At 35.0% G+C, this 17,958-nt stretch overlaps 1 protein-coding gene across 6 annotated transcripts in view; it reads right to left on the bottom strand.

Moving 5' to 3' along the window:
* Window positions 1–17,958, bottom strand: part of LOC149800124 (uncharacterized) — a 114,487-nt gene that overhangs the window by 76,699 nt on the left and 19,830 nt on the right. For all 6 annotated transcript variants that reach the window (XR_016421328.1, XM_089959720.1, XM_089959723.1 and 3 more), the window contains exons 2-7: window positions 9,304–9,410; window positions 8,748–8,843; window positions 7,797–7,901; window positions 6,743–6,882; window positions 2,342–2,442; window positions 1,115–1,212 (exon numbers count right to left, since the gene is read on the bottom strand). Coding sequence is in view for 5 of the 6 variants with exons in the window: in XM_089959720.1 (XP_089815846.1) it covers window positions 1,115–1,212; window positions 2,342–2,442; window positions 6,743–6,882; window positions 7,797–7,901; window positions 8,748–8,843; window positions 9,304–9,402 (639 nt within the window). In the remaining variant the exon portion in view is untranslated. The remainder of the gene's footprint in view (window positions 1–1,114; window positions 1,213–2,341; window positions 2,443–6,742; window positions 6,883–7,796; window positions 7,902–8,747; window positions 8,844–9,303; window positions 9,411–17,958) is intronic.

Raw genomic sequence — 17,958 nt, 5'->3', positions numbered from 1 at the left:
GGCCTAATAACAAATACAAGAGTATTTAGCAAAGCAATCTTGATTTTTTATGATGCTTTCTGTCAAACATGGTCTAGTTCTGCTGAATATTATCCAAAGTTTAAATAATTAATGAACATTATTCCATGCAGCTTGCCATGTAACAATTTCTTGATATTAAAATATTTAATGCATTTTAGGTGTGCAACAAAACCACACAATTTATGCCAAGAGCTAAGTGGTTCCTGTGATATCAGGTAGTATTTTAGATGGAAGAATGTTGTGAACCCCTTTTAAAAACAACAACAAATGATCAGGAAACTACTGCATGTCAATAAATGGGACTGAACTTAAGACCAGTACTGCCAAACTAGTAGCTCACCACTATACTACGCAAACCCCAAAATAACAAAAACAGTAATATCTTTGGATCAGTCTTACAAGTTAAGAACTATTTATTGATACTTCATATAGTTAGTTTCTTATAACTTTCCTGTTAACTGTTTTCTAATAATGGCACTTACTGAACATGAAATTACCAGTAACTTAAATATATATTTGTGAATCTGGCAAAATTTATAAAGCATTTTTGGTACAAGAACACTGAATTCATACTGCTGAGTGTCTAGCGAGGCAGCTGTTAGTAAAAATTTGTATAAGTCTTTCCTATGACTTGGCCAGGGTTGAAACCCGCGACCTCCTGCATACAAAGCCGATGCTCTAACCACTAGGCCACTGTAGCGGTCTACAGTTAATAGGCACTTTACCATATGGAGTATTGTGTACAGGCACTTTACTGTATGGATTTCAGTTTACAAGTACTGTATCGTATGAATTACTGTTTATGGGAACTTTTAAATTGTAAATAAGGCAAATGCATTTTAAAATTACTATAAACATCTTTCAAGCACTTTTGGTATGGATTATTATTTACAGGAACTTTACTGTATGGATTATTGTTAATAGATACTTGATTGTACATAGTGATGAAATATGGAAAATAACAAGTAGGACTCGATTTCTCAATTAAAGGAACCAACTTCTAATGTATTATAACTGGTCAGAGGTTTGACGAAAAACTGGAGAGAGAAATAGACCAGGAAGGAGGCAGAGAGAAGATACATATGCCCCTTACAGTTTGAGAAAATGCTGCTCTATCAACAGCCACCTCAGGAAGCATGTGATAACGTGTGGTGGAAAAAGCCTCAAGGTCCACTGTCTTCACGGGCTTGCCTGAAAATTAGAAAAAGAAAAAGCTGCACATTTCTTCCATAGAAATGTCTAGAAAATGAAATGATGAACTTAAAAAAAAAAAAAAACTTATTTTAGAAATCAAAATTTTGAAATAATTCCAACAGGTGAAAAAGTTACAAAGCATTCTTTGCTGCTATCTTTAAATAAATTACATACAAATTCATGGAAATGTGACAGTATAACAAGAACCTGAAAGAGCACCTGTCTATCTGTATGCTAATAAATATAATATAGTAAATTACAAGTCTGACAATGACTAAATAACTCATTATACCAAAAACAATTTTTTTTTGTACAGACATGTTTTTGGTGGGGTGGGTGGGAGGTAAGAAATGCTATTTAATACAGTGAGACATCCATCAACTGAAAATAACCACAGATCAAGGTTACAAATTTACTCCTCTGCCTAGCTGAGTACAAGATTTCTGTTCCACTTGTCAAAGACTGGATACATATTCCATTTGCAAATAAAGACATTTCAAACCCTGCTGAGGTTTCAAGTATGTCATGTTATTGTCTACTTTCCACAATTTTTAGTCTGCAGTTGATTACTGAGGAAGTCTGCAGTCAAAATTTTATCACTGCAAAGATAACATATGAAGACAGTATACGAAAGCTAAAATGACAAGATTACTGAATATACTATGCTCCACCTCAAATATATGAAGGCCATCAATCCACATTAAGATAAACACTTAAAAACCAGCATGAGATAAAGGTAGGTACAACAGATCTCTGGATCAAATGGATGGTGAACTGAGTCTTCCCCGGCGCATTGGTGCTGTGGCCTAAATCAAGGCATATGAATCCACCTGTTCCCGTCTACTCAGTATTCAATGGGTACTGCCATGAATTACTGTGGCCTTGATCAAGGTATACGAATCCACCTGTTCCCCATCTATCAAATGGGTACTGGTATGATGTAAAGTACTAGCATTAAATTCAGAACAGGTAGGAAGAAGGAAAATGTTCTCCCAACAATTCAACAGGATAAGGCCATGTCCTACAAGCCACTGGTGTACTTGAAAGCACCAAAACCTAACCTTTAAGCAAATTATTGAAGATGAGACAAAAAGACATCAATAAAACAATAAGCAATGTGACTTACGTTGTTGAATTTTCTCCAGAACAATGAGGGGGTCTGGTGGAGGAGGCGGCATGGCGGCTATCTCTGATGCTCTCTCTCGCTCAACATCCAGAGCTTGCTTCCTTTGAAAGTAAAGTTTAATGGTAGTATACTGAAAGGGTGTAATGTTTTCATTAAAGGCATGATTTTCCACCAGATAAGCAAACTGCAAAATCTGGTTGCACAAAAAAATCACGTGGTTGTTAATTCAGAATGTTTTTATACATAATTCCAATGAAAGTAATCACTCAACAAAGCAACAAATTTTGTTGACCAATGTTTAATCAGAATATGCATTTCACCTGTCAATAGATTATTAGATTATATAAATAACACTGGTCAACAGTGAAATCATTACTGACTTGAAAAGGCCCTAATCTGTAGTATTTTGGTGTGCCGAACACGAATATAACCGTGAAAAATTTGTATTGGCTCTCGTTTTGAAGATATTCATATACCTCATTTTCTATGTTTCACTGTGTAAATTTCTCCAGTAGGACTGCAGCAACATCCGGAATAATGATGTAACATTGCATAATACCATCATGCTCACATCATCCACAGTTGATTGCATCATTTTCTGATGCAATGCAATACTAATGCCATGCGGCTGCTGAAGTAAGTTGACGTCAGCAGTGTACTATACATGTGTAGGCCTATTATACTAATGCCAGGCGGCTGCTGAAGCTGACGTAAGCAGTGTACTATATAAAGCCCAATCAGATAGGTTCAGCATTTAAAATATTTTAGACGTTGTGCGAGACAGTTCAAGCTACTGTTACATAAAACTTATTATTTTATCCATTTACGTACAATAAAGAACAGTAATGCCTCGAAAGTGTGTTAATACCGCGGACAATTTTTGCTATATTTGTGGGGAAGTGACATTTGCCAACCAGAAGAAAAGTATCAATTCTCAAGTGAAGAAGGCATATCATCTTTACTTCGGATGCAAGGTTGGTGACCAAGACAAGCCTTGGGCTCCGCATATATGCTGTGCTACATGTACAACACAGCTTTCACAGTGGTTGAATTGCAAAAGGTCATCAATGCCGTTTGCAGTCCCAATGGTGTGGAGAGAGCCAAGCAACCACCTAAATGACTGTTACTTCTGCTTGGTTTCTCCTCTTTCCGGCGGAATAACGAAGCGAAAGAAGTCGAGAATAGTCTACCCAAACATTCCGTCTGCATTGAGACCAGTTCCACATGGTGAGGGACTTCCTATTCCAGAACCTGCAGCAGAATATTCTCTTGATTCATCTGACGAAGACAAAGGTGAGTCGACCTGTTCTTCTCCTGGTCCATCAGCATGCAGTGATCCAGATTTTCACTGTGGTGCATCATCAACCCCACACAGAATAACACAGGAAGAACTAAATGACCTGATTCGTGATTTGGACTTATCAAAGAACAAGGCAGAATTGCTAGGATCAAGACTCCAACAATGGAATCTTCTAGAAGAAGATGTCACAATTACTGCATATCGAAAGCGCCACCAGCAATTGGAGCCTTTCTTCAGAAAGGAAAGTAATCTGATATTCTGTTCCGATATTGAGGGCCTCATGAATGCTTTAAAAATCACTCATGACCCACAAGAATGGAGACTATTTGTGGACTCTTCGAAACTGAGTCTCAAGGCTGTGCTTTTGCACAATGGAAACATTCTTCCATCTATTCCAGTAGCGTATGCTGTCCACATGAAAGAGACATACGATAACTTAAGGCAGCTACTGAATTCCATTGAGTATAACAAGTACAGCTGGCACCTCTGTGGTGATTTGAAGGTAGTTGCCCTTTTAATGGGACTGCAGCAAGGATATACAAAATACATGTGTTTCTTATGCGAGTGGGATAGCCGAGCAAGGGAAATGCACTACATGAGGAAGGAATGGACTCACAGGCAGAATGTAGCTATTGGAGAGAAGAATATCCAACACCCAGCTCTGGTTGAGGCTCAGAAAATCTTGCTACCACCCCTTCACATCAAACTAGGTTTGATGAAGAACTTCGTGAAAGCCATTGACCGGACTTTGCCAGCATTCCGATACCTGCATGAAAAATTCCCTCGACTCAGCGAAGCAAAGATTAAAGAGGGAGTTTTTGTGGGTCCTCAGATTCGAGAGCTTTTCAAAGATGACCGGTTCAACAACTTGCTGGAAGGTGACGCGAAACAAGCATGGAATGCTTTTCGCCTAGTTTCTACAAACTTCCTCGGAAATGTTAGGGCAGAAAACTATAAGGAATTAGTAGAAGACAAGTTGATGAAGTATAAGAAACTTGGCTGCAATATGTCTCTAAAGATTCACCTCCTTCATTCCCATTTGGATTTCTTTCCTAGCAACTGTGGTATTGTTAGTGATGAACACGGCGAACGTTTTCATCAAGATATCGCAACAATGGAACAAAGATACCAGGGAAAATGGTCCACTACAATGCTGGCTGACTACTGCTGGACACTCCTCAGAGATGCTCCCGAACAGCTGTACAAGAGACAGGCGAAGAAATCTAAGATGTAGTCAATGACTTGATTTTTTATAGGTAGGCTATTACAGTTGACCTTTTACTATTGGAATGCATTTCGTTATGTAAACATTAATTTCTTGCAGATTACAAAAAAACTAGAGCCAATTTTGCAATTTGACTGTCATATTCGTGTTCAGCACATAAAAATTGATAAGAATTGACTAATTTTATTTCAGTAACATGACTTTTGTAAAAATTTGTTGTCCAGTGTAATGCAACATTCAATCAACTTCTGAATTTTAAAATTTATGATTCATCAGTAGCCCTATGCAATGATCCTCTCTCTTAAGCTCCCCCCCCCCCAACCAACAATACACCAATGACTTTGTGTACAAAATTATTTCATTATAGTTTTTTGGCTTCCTGCCCATATAAAAAGAAATGAAAACAGGACACAGTGCCAGACTATGACCAGTAAATCATCTGACAAGATACTTCCTCTGAAAACACAGTGCATTTGCATTGTTTAAAAACTGCCAAGAAAGGAATAAATTGTCATGAAAAGTGCAAAATGTAAATGAGTATGAGAAGAATTTAAAGTCATATGACTCAGAAATGGGGAGAGTTCTAGGACAATTGCTGAGAAACCGATGCCAGAAAGTCTCAAAACAAACAACACTGCCAACAATAAGGACAATATTCTGCAAAAGTTTGAAAACCATATAGACTGATAAAGATAGAAGCCTGCATATTTTTGTATCCAAGTATGAATGGCAAGGTTTTTGTTTGATTCTGCGCCACATGTGCCAAGAAGATTCCAATTACAGACCAACTGATTCATGAAAAGACAATGATTTTATCAGCTGACATGGGATAGAGCCACTAGAGAGTAGTTAGTGGATAATCTGTTTAAGTCCGTAATGAATTTGTAGAGGAGCAAATAATTTGCTTAAATGTTACAACTCTATGGTCACATACATAAGCGAAAGAAAAGAAGCAAAACCATCATGTTTTGTAAAACTTAACAAACAATTTAATTATCAAAGTTTGAAATGAAAAGTGAGAGGAACTTATAGTATTATGATGCTAATCCAAGCTAGTCCATATAAAGGTCTATAAAAGTCCTAAACGAATGAAAAGTCCCTCATAAATTTCAATACCGGAAATGTAATTATCATCAAAGAACCATGAGGTTGTCAAGATGGCATTGTCCAGAATGCCTTCAAATAACTTATAACAATTCCAGAATAATATTATTGTTTAAATAATGAGCATTTTCTATCTATGACCCTTAGCTATACAAATATATGTTAAAAAAATAAAATTTTCCAACATTTCACAAGCAATCAGCCTTAAGTTAATACAGTGAAGAATCATTACCACAGACCCTGTACATTCAAATTTATAAGTATCAAATCAAAATCTCTGAAGGCAGATTTCTTTCACATTTCACTGAAGTGATTTGTTATGTTAATCAGGATTCCTTGCCAATCTTAACAAATGAAATGGGGATGTGAATGGAAATCACTACAAATGGAATAGGACTAGGAATGGGAATTATTACAAAGGGAATTTTAATAGGAATTGCTACAAGTGAGAAAATCCAGATTAATTGAATGTCGGTGTATAAAAACCACTCTTTCCTCTAATTGCTACAAGTGAGAAAATCCAGATTAATTGAATGTCGGTGTATAAAAACCACTCTTTCCTCTAAATAACTGTCATTTGAAATAAATCTATTGGTCCCAATTTTCTGCTGGGAACAGAATTGTTCTTCTCATTTGTCTATTAATATTTAATGGGATTCCCAGACTTGTTTCTCGTGTACTGCAATAATCCATCAACATATCATTGAAGAGTAAAGATGGCAAACAGCAACTTAAAACCTTCAGGCATGGAACTACTTTGACACTATAGTACCTGGCAATGATAGATTTATTTTTCTGGTATTCTTTCCATGCTCTCTCTGCCTGTTCTCTCTCCAAAGCTGCTTTCCCTCTTGCCTCTGCCCTTAAATTTTCCTCTCCATGCATAAGCTGTCTCTCTGCCTCATGGTCAATCTGCAATTATTAAAGGAGATACAGGTTGCAAAAGATGCACTAACACAGAAAACATGTATTTACTAAACTCTGCTTTGAATTATAATCTGCAATAAATTAGGCTGAAGCACTTTATGTTCTCAAGTATCTTACATTGGTTTCAAAAACATTACAATATCTATTTGTCTGTCTGGAAAAATGTCACTGTTAAATATCTTTTCCTTTTAATCTAGAAACAAGAGGACGTATAAGCAATATACTCATGTAAATATACCCCTGCCTCATTTCAATCCCACACCTACCCCATCAAAGGAAAGAATTGATAATTTTACAAAAGGGCAAAGCTCTTCTTACTGGTCAACATATCTTCTAATGATGACCATAATATGTGCAAGTTTCAAAGCAATCTGCCAAAACTTGGAAGAGTAGCTACACTCACAAATTCTGTATACATCAAAAAGGACAATAACTCTTGGAAGCACAAAGCTTTGTCAATAAGTGCATCTTTAAATTAAGAGCATAATATCCAAAACTTTAATTGCAATTTCCAGCAATTCAAGACAAGACCATTTCTTCTCTTTAACTGCTAAGTGTTGAAACTATCTCTGATATTCTTTAGCAATAAGTTTCACATTAGTCATTGTGGCAGCCATCTTGAATATAAGATAGAAACCATTTTATATAGAACAAATTAGACACCATTAGAAGACTTGGTGAAAACCACATGTTGATATAACCATTTATTCAGGAGAACTAGTGACAAGATCTTCATTATTTTCATTGTTACAGCCATGTTGACATGACTTTCAGTTAGCTTTAAGTAGTTTATGTGGGGTAGAGTTTACAAACTTGTGCTAATGGCCAGGCAGACACCAGACAATAGACCTTCCTATGGTCTATAAGTAAATAAACAAAAAAATACTCCATATTCCAACCTGCTGCCCTGCTTCCTTGTGTCCAATACCAATACTGCGAAGACTGTTCTCATACTGTTCCTCAAGATGTTTAATCCGTTCTTCTTTTTCGTCATCCAGCTGGTTCTGAAAAACAGAAAATATGAATTCATAGCAGGTATATATTGTCAAGCATTACTAAAACTCCTCTATAAAGATTGTATTGATACAAGTATATAGAAATGGAGGATATTTAACACCATAAAGATTAGTGTATCACTGTATCACTGAAAACACGAGGCTACAAATTTTCAATGTTGACAAACTGATAGCATCCAAGGTTCTAATACTCTAATTATGCAACACTAAATTATTTGAATGGTTAAAGAATTTTACTACATTAACAATCAAAAGCCCTACATACAAGACTGAACATTTACAAAAGTCTAATTAATGCTTTTCAACATAAACACCTATATCAGCTATGTTTAAAAAAAATTTAAAATGGTGAATGTAATTATAGATTTTGATTTCAAACAAATCCATTACAATATACCCTGACCATCATCATGCACTCACAGCACATGATGGAAGGTAAATGTACACAATCTTTTACAAGAGACTGCATGAGCTGTTACATCTTAGTAGTAAGTTCTAAAACAAATGCAAGGCAAACTTTGATATGCAGTGTTCAATAATCATGAACAAAAACAAACATTTATAGTAATACTTGACTTAAAAGACCACTGTTTTGGAAGATCACAATATTTCATATACAGATCAACCATGTTATAAGTGTTATACACATCAAAATATGTCATATGTAACATAATTATGCCGTCAACTATTTTTGAGAAAGTGAATAAACAACTTTAACATAAATGTAAATCTAGGGTGTAGATGGACAGATGGATGTATGTTGCATATTTACACCAAAACACACATTTTCAGAAAACAAAAACAAATGGCATGAGAAACCAATGAAGAGTTTACCTTAAGATCTGAAGCAAGTTTCATCAGCTGATAATGCTTCTCTTGCTTCACTGCATGACGAACCTTGGCTGCATTCTCTCTGCATTGTGCTCGAACCTGAATACATTAGTTGATATTACATAGAGACATATTCACTTAGAAAAATTTCATAAGAACAGTAACATACCACAGAACCAGTGTATCATATATAATTAACTCTGATGAGCCGAATTTCCAAATGTAACAGACAGTCTACAGTGTATATTCAATTTAATCCAATTGTAAAGCAATCTTGCACTAATGAAACAATATTGCATTCTTTATTCTTCTGCAGTCATAGGTTTGATATCCTGTGACAGCATGTGTTTACCTACCCAATTTTGAAGTTGTTTTCCTTCTGGTTCACTACATCATCACAGACTACCCCACGTCAATATCTAAGATATGTAGAGTGTAAATTCCATGATTCAGTTTGACACAGGGCGACAAGGATCAAATTGTTTATAAAAGTAAAGAAAAGCACACATTACAGGTTACATTTATTTCCACCTGGTCCCAGCAGATTAGCGTTAAGTACCTGCTGAAGCCTTATTTTCCTCCTACGCTCAGTCTCATCCCGGATCAGCTGGGCCTCTTCATTTGGGCTCAGCTTCAACCGCCCTTTCTTGGCTTTCATCTCCTCTACTGCAACAGAGAAAGAAAAAATATCTAAAAAATACAGTAAAAACTCATTTATCCAAATATGGTTCAAGATCATCAGTGTATCCAAATCATGTATACATGCAAATTACACTGATTTTTTGTAACACAATTTGATCCATCAAAAGTTGTGTTTATAACTATTGCATCTCTCTCAATTAGCTGCAATAAACAAGGGTTTTCTATGACTGTTTTTGAGGAGGGGAGCATCATCAGAGACTGAACATATACCCCAATCCTAATGTAAAAGGCCCCAAATTTAAATGAAAAATATTAAAAATCTTGCTGCAGTTTACTCCTGAAAACTATGAATTCATCAAATTTGTTCTCTTAAAATGATGGGCCCAAACTCCATACTAGATCACTCCAGAACCATCACTAATTTTTTACAACCTCAAAGTTGAGAAAAAGAAAAAGCAGACATAATTGCATATTTTCACATGGCAGTGTTTAAAAGATATCATTGTTAGTGATAATTTCTTCATGTGTACTAATAAAAACCAATGAATAGAGTGTTTATTGCAGTTAAGCAAATTGTAGCAAATCTTATCACTAATATGCACGATAAGATTTCAGAAATCTATGCTCTCTTGGAGCTATACTCCGAAAATGTTCATACAATAAACTACAACAGAATAATTTTTAATCTTGTTCATTAAACCTTTTCTACTTCCCCATAAAAAGAAATAGGAAAAGAACTTAGAGAACTAATAGTTTTATATACATAAAACATGCAACCCAACTCAAGTTTGTTACCCATCAAAGGGAAATAAAGAACTTTCCAATGGCAATTTATCAAGTGAGAAATTTCACTATTGGTCATTCTTTAGCATGTCTTGAATTTACATCCAAATTCTAGAAATACAGAATGTTTGTAAGTCGTGTACCAGGTTGTTGAAAAGACTTCCAATACGACATGTTCCATGGACTATAAACCAGTAGTTGTATATATGTTCTTTCATCTATTTGACTTTCTCTATCATCTCCCTTATCAAGTGTCAAGTACTATAGTGCCTTGCAGTACAATACATAAATAACCAATATACTTATGTAACATGCATGACACGGAAAGAAAAAAACAACAGTATAGACTCAAATCTGCCATGTCATGCCAATACTGTATACATGAACTTATAAGTCGTGTCGAACTGCAAGCAACATATACCCTAATCTGCTGTTGCAGTATGCAACAGCAGATCTGGGTCTGTGAAATTTGCATTTGGACTTAGGTTATAATTGAGTATATACAGTATTTCTCTCAGTAAGTTAATATCAAAGATATTCTTAGTGAATATTGTGAATTCACTATTTTTCAAGGGGTACACATTTTTTAACAATGCAGATTTTCATGGTTGCTACAAACCAAATTTAAGACCCAAAACACTAAGATCCTCTTGTAGAAACAATAGGACTCCTTCCCAAATCAAGGAACTTGAGTACTGATGAATAAATATATAGTCATCCAAAAACAAACAAAATTCATAATCGTTGCCAACATTTTGCATAAATGGGAGTCAGCTTATCAAAAATCTAGAACATACAGTAAAGATTTGTCTGATTTCTATGAAACATTGCATAACCTAATCACATATGCATCTGCATCAATCTTGTTAGCATTTGGGTGCAATTAAAGTATAGATTAATTAATAAATTAGTAATTATCACGTGTAAAAACCCGTTTCTTACCATTTGCCAAAATATTATTCTGCCATGTAGAAAAATAATATATAAAAAGCCCATGAAGAACATGGATATAATTTGCAAAACTTTAATTATCATGTATGCAAATGGCCACAATTTGACCATAACACTGACATAGAACACGGACTTCTTAGCTGTCAATCATTAATCTTTAGCGACCATGATCAACCATAGATACCAGGTTATTCATCTTGTAGAATAATTTACGCCCATCAAATAGGTATTATAATTAGATTTGAAATTTACTGATTAAATAGATTACCTTGCTGATATACTTGACCGACCAAAAATGACATGTATGAACCCTCTCCACCGACTGAATACTTATCTAGTTACCATACAGAAAAAATATTCAAGGTGCAATTCAAATCCAAAGATTTATTTCCAGCTTATGAATTTTTCATGTTTTGGAGGAATACAAACAATCTTTTTCATTGTCCATGCTGATCCAATTTTCAAAAATTTAAATGAAAAGTATCCATGAGAACTCATTGCACCACTGATAGAAAGTCTGTGTACTAAAACAAACTCTAGCTCCAATGAAAGAAAGTCTGTCTGCTACAATAAACACTAGCTTCACTGAAAGAAAGTCTGTCTGCTACAATAAACACTAGCTTCACTGAAAGAAAGTCTGTCTGCTACAATAAACACTAGCTTCACTGAAAGAAAGTCTGTCTGCTACAACATACTCTTAACTACTTAAAGTCCTGTACAACAAGCTCTAGCTCCACTGAAAGTCCTTGTATTACAACAAACTCTAACTCCAATGAAAAAAGTCCCTATACTACATTATACTCTAACTCTACTGAAAGAAAAGTCCTTGTACTACAACTAGTTCCAGTGAAAGTCCTTGTACAACAATTCTAGCTCAATTGAAACAAAGTCCTTGTACTATAACAAACTCCAGTTCCAATGAAAGTCCTTGTACTATAACATTCTCTTGACCAAATTTATAGGTCCACTGAAATAAAGTCCTTCAACAACAATGTCCATCTCCTCCAATACAAATCTACTAAACAACAATCTCAATACACCACTAAGCCCTATACCAATGCAAATCTCAATACACTACTAAGCCCTATACCAATGCAAATCTCAATACATCACTAAGCCCTCTACCAATACAAATCTCAATACACCACTAAGCCCTCTACCAATACAAATCTCAATACACCACTAAGCCCTATACCAATGCAAATCTCAATAAACCACTAAGCCCTATACCAATACAAATCTAAATACACTACTAAGCCCAATACCAATACAAATCTCAATACACCACTAAACCCAATACCAATACAAATCTCAATATACCACAAAGCCCTCTACCAATACAAATCTCAATACACCACTAAGCCTAATACCAATACAAATCTCAATATACCACTAAGCCCAATACCAATGCAAATCTCAATACACCACTAAACCCAATACCAATACAAATTTCAATATACCACAAAGCCCTCTACCAATACAAATCTCAATACACCACTAAGCCTAATACCAATACAAATCTCAATATACCACTAAGCCCTATACCAGTACAAATCTCAATACACTACTAAGCCCAATACCAATGCAAATCTCAATACACTACTAAGCCCAATACCAATACAAATCTCAATACACTACTAAGCCCAATACCAATGCAAATCTCAATACACTAATAAGCCCTATACCAATGCAAATCTCAATACACTACTAAGCCCAATACCATCAGTTACACATCAATATAAGATACACTGTACACAATTTCATACAGCTTTAATCCAGAGGCAGTTTCAAAATGAACTTTGTAACCATTTTTTTAAACTTAATTTTATGGGGAAAATATGAGGGAAAAAATATTTTTCCACTAAACACTGAAAACAAATGAGATGTTATTTATCATCTTTGCTTTAAATGCACTTTTTATGAATGTTTTTTTACTACAATAAAAAGTAAATACATGTAGAATCCATGCCATGCTGATGATAATGAAGACTCTAAGTAAATACATGTAGAATCCATGCCATGCTGATGATAATGAAGTCTCTAAGAGCTGAACCTAAAGAGTATAATCTTATATTCAGACCATGGAACTCTATCAGATATATATATATATATATATATATATATATATATACACATACACACACAAAGCACAGAGCCATTAATTTGTAAATGCATTATCCATCACACATTAAGGGCAATTAAGCTTTAAAATATACAGCTGATCTATCTATTCAAAGACAAGATACAATAGGGATCTTTACTGCCAACACATTATACGAGTTTGAAACCTGATTCTGAGGTCCACATAAGCCCTCGTTACTTCAAAATAAACCTATTCTTTTTTCAAACAGACAATCAATGCTTAACGATTAAAGATTACATACAAGAAAACCATCGTAAATACAATGAAAATATATCACTTAAAATAATTCATTTCACTTTTTATACATCTGGGAAACTGTCTATTGTGATGGTGGGTAGAGATTAAGAACAAATAAATCAAGTCTCTCTTAACAATCATTGTAAGGTGGACATACATTACTGCACACTAACAATACAGTGCCCTAAATGTGTGTATTTCCTTGTAAAAATACATACATTTGTGCAAAGTCATGTTATACCTTGAACAAGAAAAAAAAACTTGAGCAAATGTGGTGGCTCCCCAATGGAAATCCCACACTTTATACTGTATCTTACAAACCCCTTTATCCCCTATAAAAGTCATATGTCCCCCATCATGTACTCACCCCTATCCAATGACAGTGACCCAAAGGTCATAATATATAAAAGTCCCATATCCCCCACCCTGTACTCACCCCAATCCACTGATGGTGACCCAAAGGTCATAATATATAAAAGTCACATATCACCCACCCTGTACTCACCCTAACACACTGGCAGTCACCCAGTGGTCACAATATAAAAAAATCAAACATCCCATACCCTGTACTCACCCTAACACACAGATAATGGCACAAAGGTCATAATATTATAAAACTCACATTTATAATGTTGCTCCTTGCTATGGTTACACACCAGTGTTATGAAGTTTGGTAAGAAAATATTTGAAAAATTGTAACTAACATTTTATTATATTTTACCTTTAGCCACCTTAGAGGGGACAATGGGATAGGAACCACGAATGGCATCCCTCTCACAAATGGTAACCACAGTGGTAATATAACTACAAAGTTTCATGAAATTCCACCCAATGGTTTAATAACAGTGGCCGTACACAGACAGATGGGCAAGCAGAGTTTATCAAAATATCACATACAATTGTTTAAAGGGGGTGGAGCAATAATTGGTACAATTATATCAAATTTCTTCAAACATGGATATCAATGATACCTTGGGAATAACAGCCTAATGGCAATGTTACATGTAAATACTTTTGAGCCAGGAGACATTTTTTTTATTATTGTTAAAATAAAATCTAAAACACATTTTCCATCATTATATGTGGATATAATTTATCATAATCTACTTCTAAGTTATTAAGAAATTTAAAAAATACATTATTATACAAAGCCATAAAAATACCTGCTCATATACATTTGACTAGTGACCGCAACTAGAAACCTTCATTGTCATCTACACATCCTCATTAAAGAATATATCTTTTCCAATGTTGATTAACCGATGGTTATAACTGAAAATCCATGACAGATTGCCTATCATTACATGATTTTTTAACAACAGTCCCACACCACCACCCTTGTAGAGGTATAATCAGTAGAACAAACAATATAGGGACCTGATCTGCAGGCACATAATGTACAGCAGATCAGGATCTTTGTTGTCTGCAGTTGACTTAACCTATAAGTGAGTATATAGGGTAATGTACCTCAAGATTGAAACCTTTATTGCCACCTACTCAAAGACATGAAACCAAAAATGACCGCCCTTTCTCATGGCATTCAAGTTAAAATAAGAACTCATTGAATATATGATTGCATCACCAATCATATGGACATGACCATTCACAACATAAATGTAATAATCATCAATTACATAAAGAAACCTATTCAACTTATTCACAACATAAATGTAATAATCATCATTTACATAAAGAAACCTATCCAACTTATTCACAACATAAATGTAATAATCATCAATTACATAAAGAAACCTATTCAACTTATTCACAGGGCAATTATTTCTCAGTGAAAGGTTATTCTCAAATGTTTAAGTTAACACTGCATAGGTTTATACATAATATTGTAATCTGTCACAAAATGGTAAATGATGCATCATACACAAGTTCTCAGTTTAAATTAAACCTATAATTATAATGTGACCCTTGGTGTGTGTGATTTGGATTTCTTTAAATGCAACTTTAACAATTTTTCAGTCATATTTGGAAAGTCGTCTGCAGTGTGGCAGTTTATAATGATGTCTAGCACTGGGGCATATGTCTGCAGTGTGGCAGTTTATAATGATGTCTAGCACTGGGGCATCATGCCACAGACATGAAGCATGATGTCCAACCCAGTCACATTATCCTGACACCAAGCCGACCAGTCCTAACACTAACCTCCTAATGAGTGCCTAACAAGGCAGCTGTTAGTATCCTTTTTAGTATGGCTTGACCAGGGTTCAAACCCACAACCTCCTGTATCCATAGCAGATACTCCAACCACAAAGCTGCCAGAGCTGTCATATTAAATATTAAATAGAACTGATGTTTACAGTCTTTCTATGCAATAAGCTTAATATTGTTCATATTTAATACAGCCATGTAACTGACCATATGTATGAACAAGTGCCAGACAGCCATCTGTATTCCAGCAAATTTTTATTTAAAGTCATCTTGATAATGTTCTGGGAAATACTTTTGAATATTAGAGCATGGTCAGTTGCAGAATAACCTTAAAGTAAAGGGCAACTTATAGGATAGATTGTAAATACACTTGATCAAGACCTGTATCTCGAGCCAACAATCACACCAATATGGTACAGATCCCCAAGACAACAATCACACCAATATGGTACAGATCCCCAAGACAACAATCACACCAATATGGTACAGATCCCCAAGACAACAATCACACCAATATGGTACAGATCCCCAAGATCAAGCAAGTCACAGAATGATTTGCCTTACCTTCATCATGATATATATAAAACTTTTGCAAAACCCACAAATTTTCTTTGACTGACTTCAAATCAAAGGGGCAAACAAGTGTGTCACAGAATGAACTGTCTCTGCAACAAAAATGATTCATCCAATATCTGGTTAAAAAGGTGAGCAAGCATATCACAGAATGAATTGTCTTAGCTTCATGATGATTCATTTCTTCTATGAACAACACCCAGCAAGGGGTTTGGGAAATTAGTAAATGAAAAACTTAACCAAAATACCTTGGTCACAAAATCAAATAAGTGAGTTGAACAATAAAATGTCTTAACTCCATCAGGATTCATGCCAAGAATGATGGAAATCTATCAAGGGGTTTAGGAAACATGCCAAGAATGATGGAAATCTATCAAGGGGTTTAGGAAACATGCCAAGAATGATGGAAATCTATCAAGAGGTAGAAAATACATAATGAAGCACAATTTTGAACTTTAAAACTATCCAGTGAATAAGATGTCAACATTTTAAGAGAAAAGACTGCAATGTAAATTAAATAACCGACTACCCCAAATTATCCAAACAATAAAACATTTTTGATGAGTATGCAAATTATGAAATCGTTAGTCCAATTCTCAATTTTTTCTCTCAAAATCAGCATAAACTTTAATGGAACAGACGTAAAGAGTTGTTTTGATAAAAGCTTTGGCCTTGTATGTACAAGTTCAAAACATTCTTTTGCTTATCTCTGGTAGCAAACCATATGTAATAAGTGCTAAAGACACAATAATGAAATTTTCTGCCACAAAAATTGGAGGAAAAAAAGGATCATATGAAAGACTGACATAACAAGTCCCTGCAAACAATATTGATTTATCTGCAACAGATACGTTTGTGGTATAAGACCAGAGATGCACATTACAATTCAAAGCTGAAACTGCAACTCTATATTGAATTACAGGTGTTACTGCCATGGCAGTTAAAAGTACCCAGGTGCTTATGTTAATGAACAATAATCTCTGGAATGTAATTGTCCCACCTGCTCTGCAGCTCCATGATCCAAAGGTCAAATTGTCATTCAAGCAAGAAATGTAGATCAAAGTGACCTTTTCTGGTGTGGGTGGGTTGGGTTAAAAATCAAGTTTAATGAATATAGATGCAATACTGTGTTAAAGAGATGAATGGTGTATGTAAAACTTAGTAAAATTAATTGCAGGGAGATGAAAAGTGGGAATGCTGATCAACCAGTACTTTCCTATGGTGAGAATAGTACTCAACAGGATAATTGCACTAAAGTTTAATGGCTGTACATGCAACAATATGATAATGTACTCAAATGTACAGGCTGTACATGCAACAGTATGATAATGTACTCAAATGTACAGGCTGTACATACAACAGTATGATAATGTACTCAAATGTACAGGCTGTACTTGCAACAGTATGATAACGTACTCAAATGTACAGGCTGTACTTGCAACAGTATGATAATGTACTCAAATGTACAGACTGTACTTGCAACAGTATGATAATGTACTCAAATGTACAGGCTGTACTTGCAACAGTATGATAATGCACTCAAATGTACAGGCTGTACATGCAACAGAATGATAATGTACTCAAATGTACAGGCTGTACATGCAACAGTATGATAATGTACTCAAATGTACAGGCTGTACATGTCACATCTGGTTAAGATATGGAGCTTGGTGTAATTTCAGCTGAATCTTTTGTAAAACAGTTGTACCTGCTGCCAACCAA

The sequence above is a fragment of the Sinohyriopsis cumingii genome, chromosome 5, assembly GCF_028554795.1.
Source record: "Sinohyriopsis cumingii isolate HCF-2022 chromosome 5, ASM2855479v2, whole genome shotgun sequence".
Lineage (NCBI taxonomy): Eukaryota > Metazoa > Mollusca > Bivalvia > Unionida > Unionidae > Sinohyriopsis > Sinohyriopsis cumingii.
This window is presented reverse-complemented; position numbering and strand designations above follow the sequence as displayed.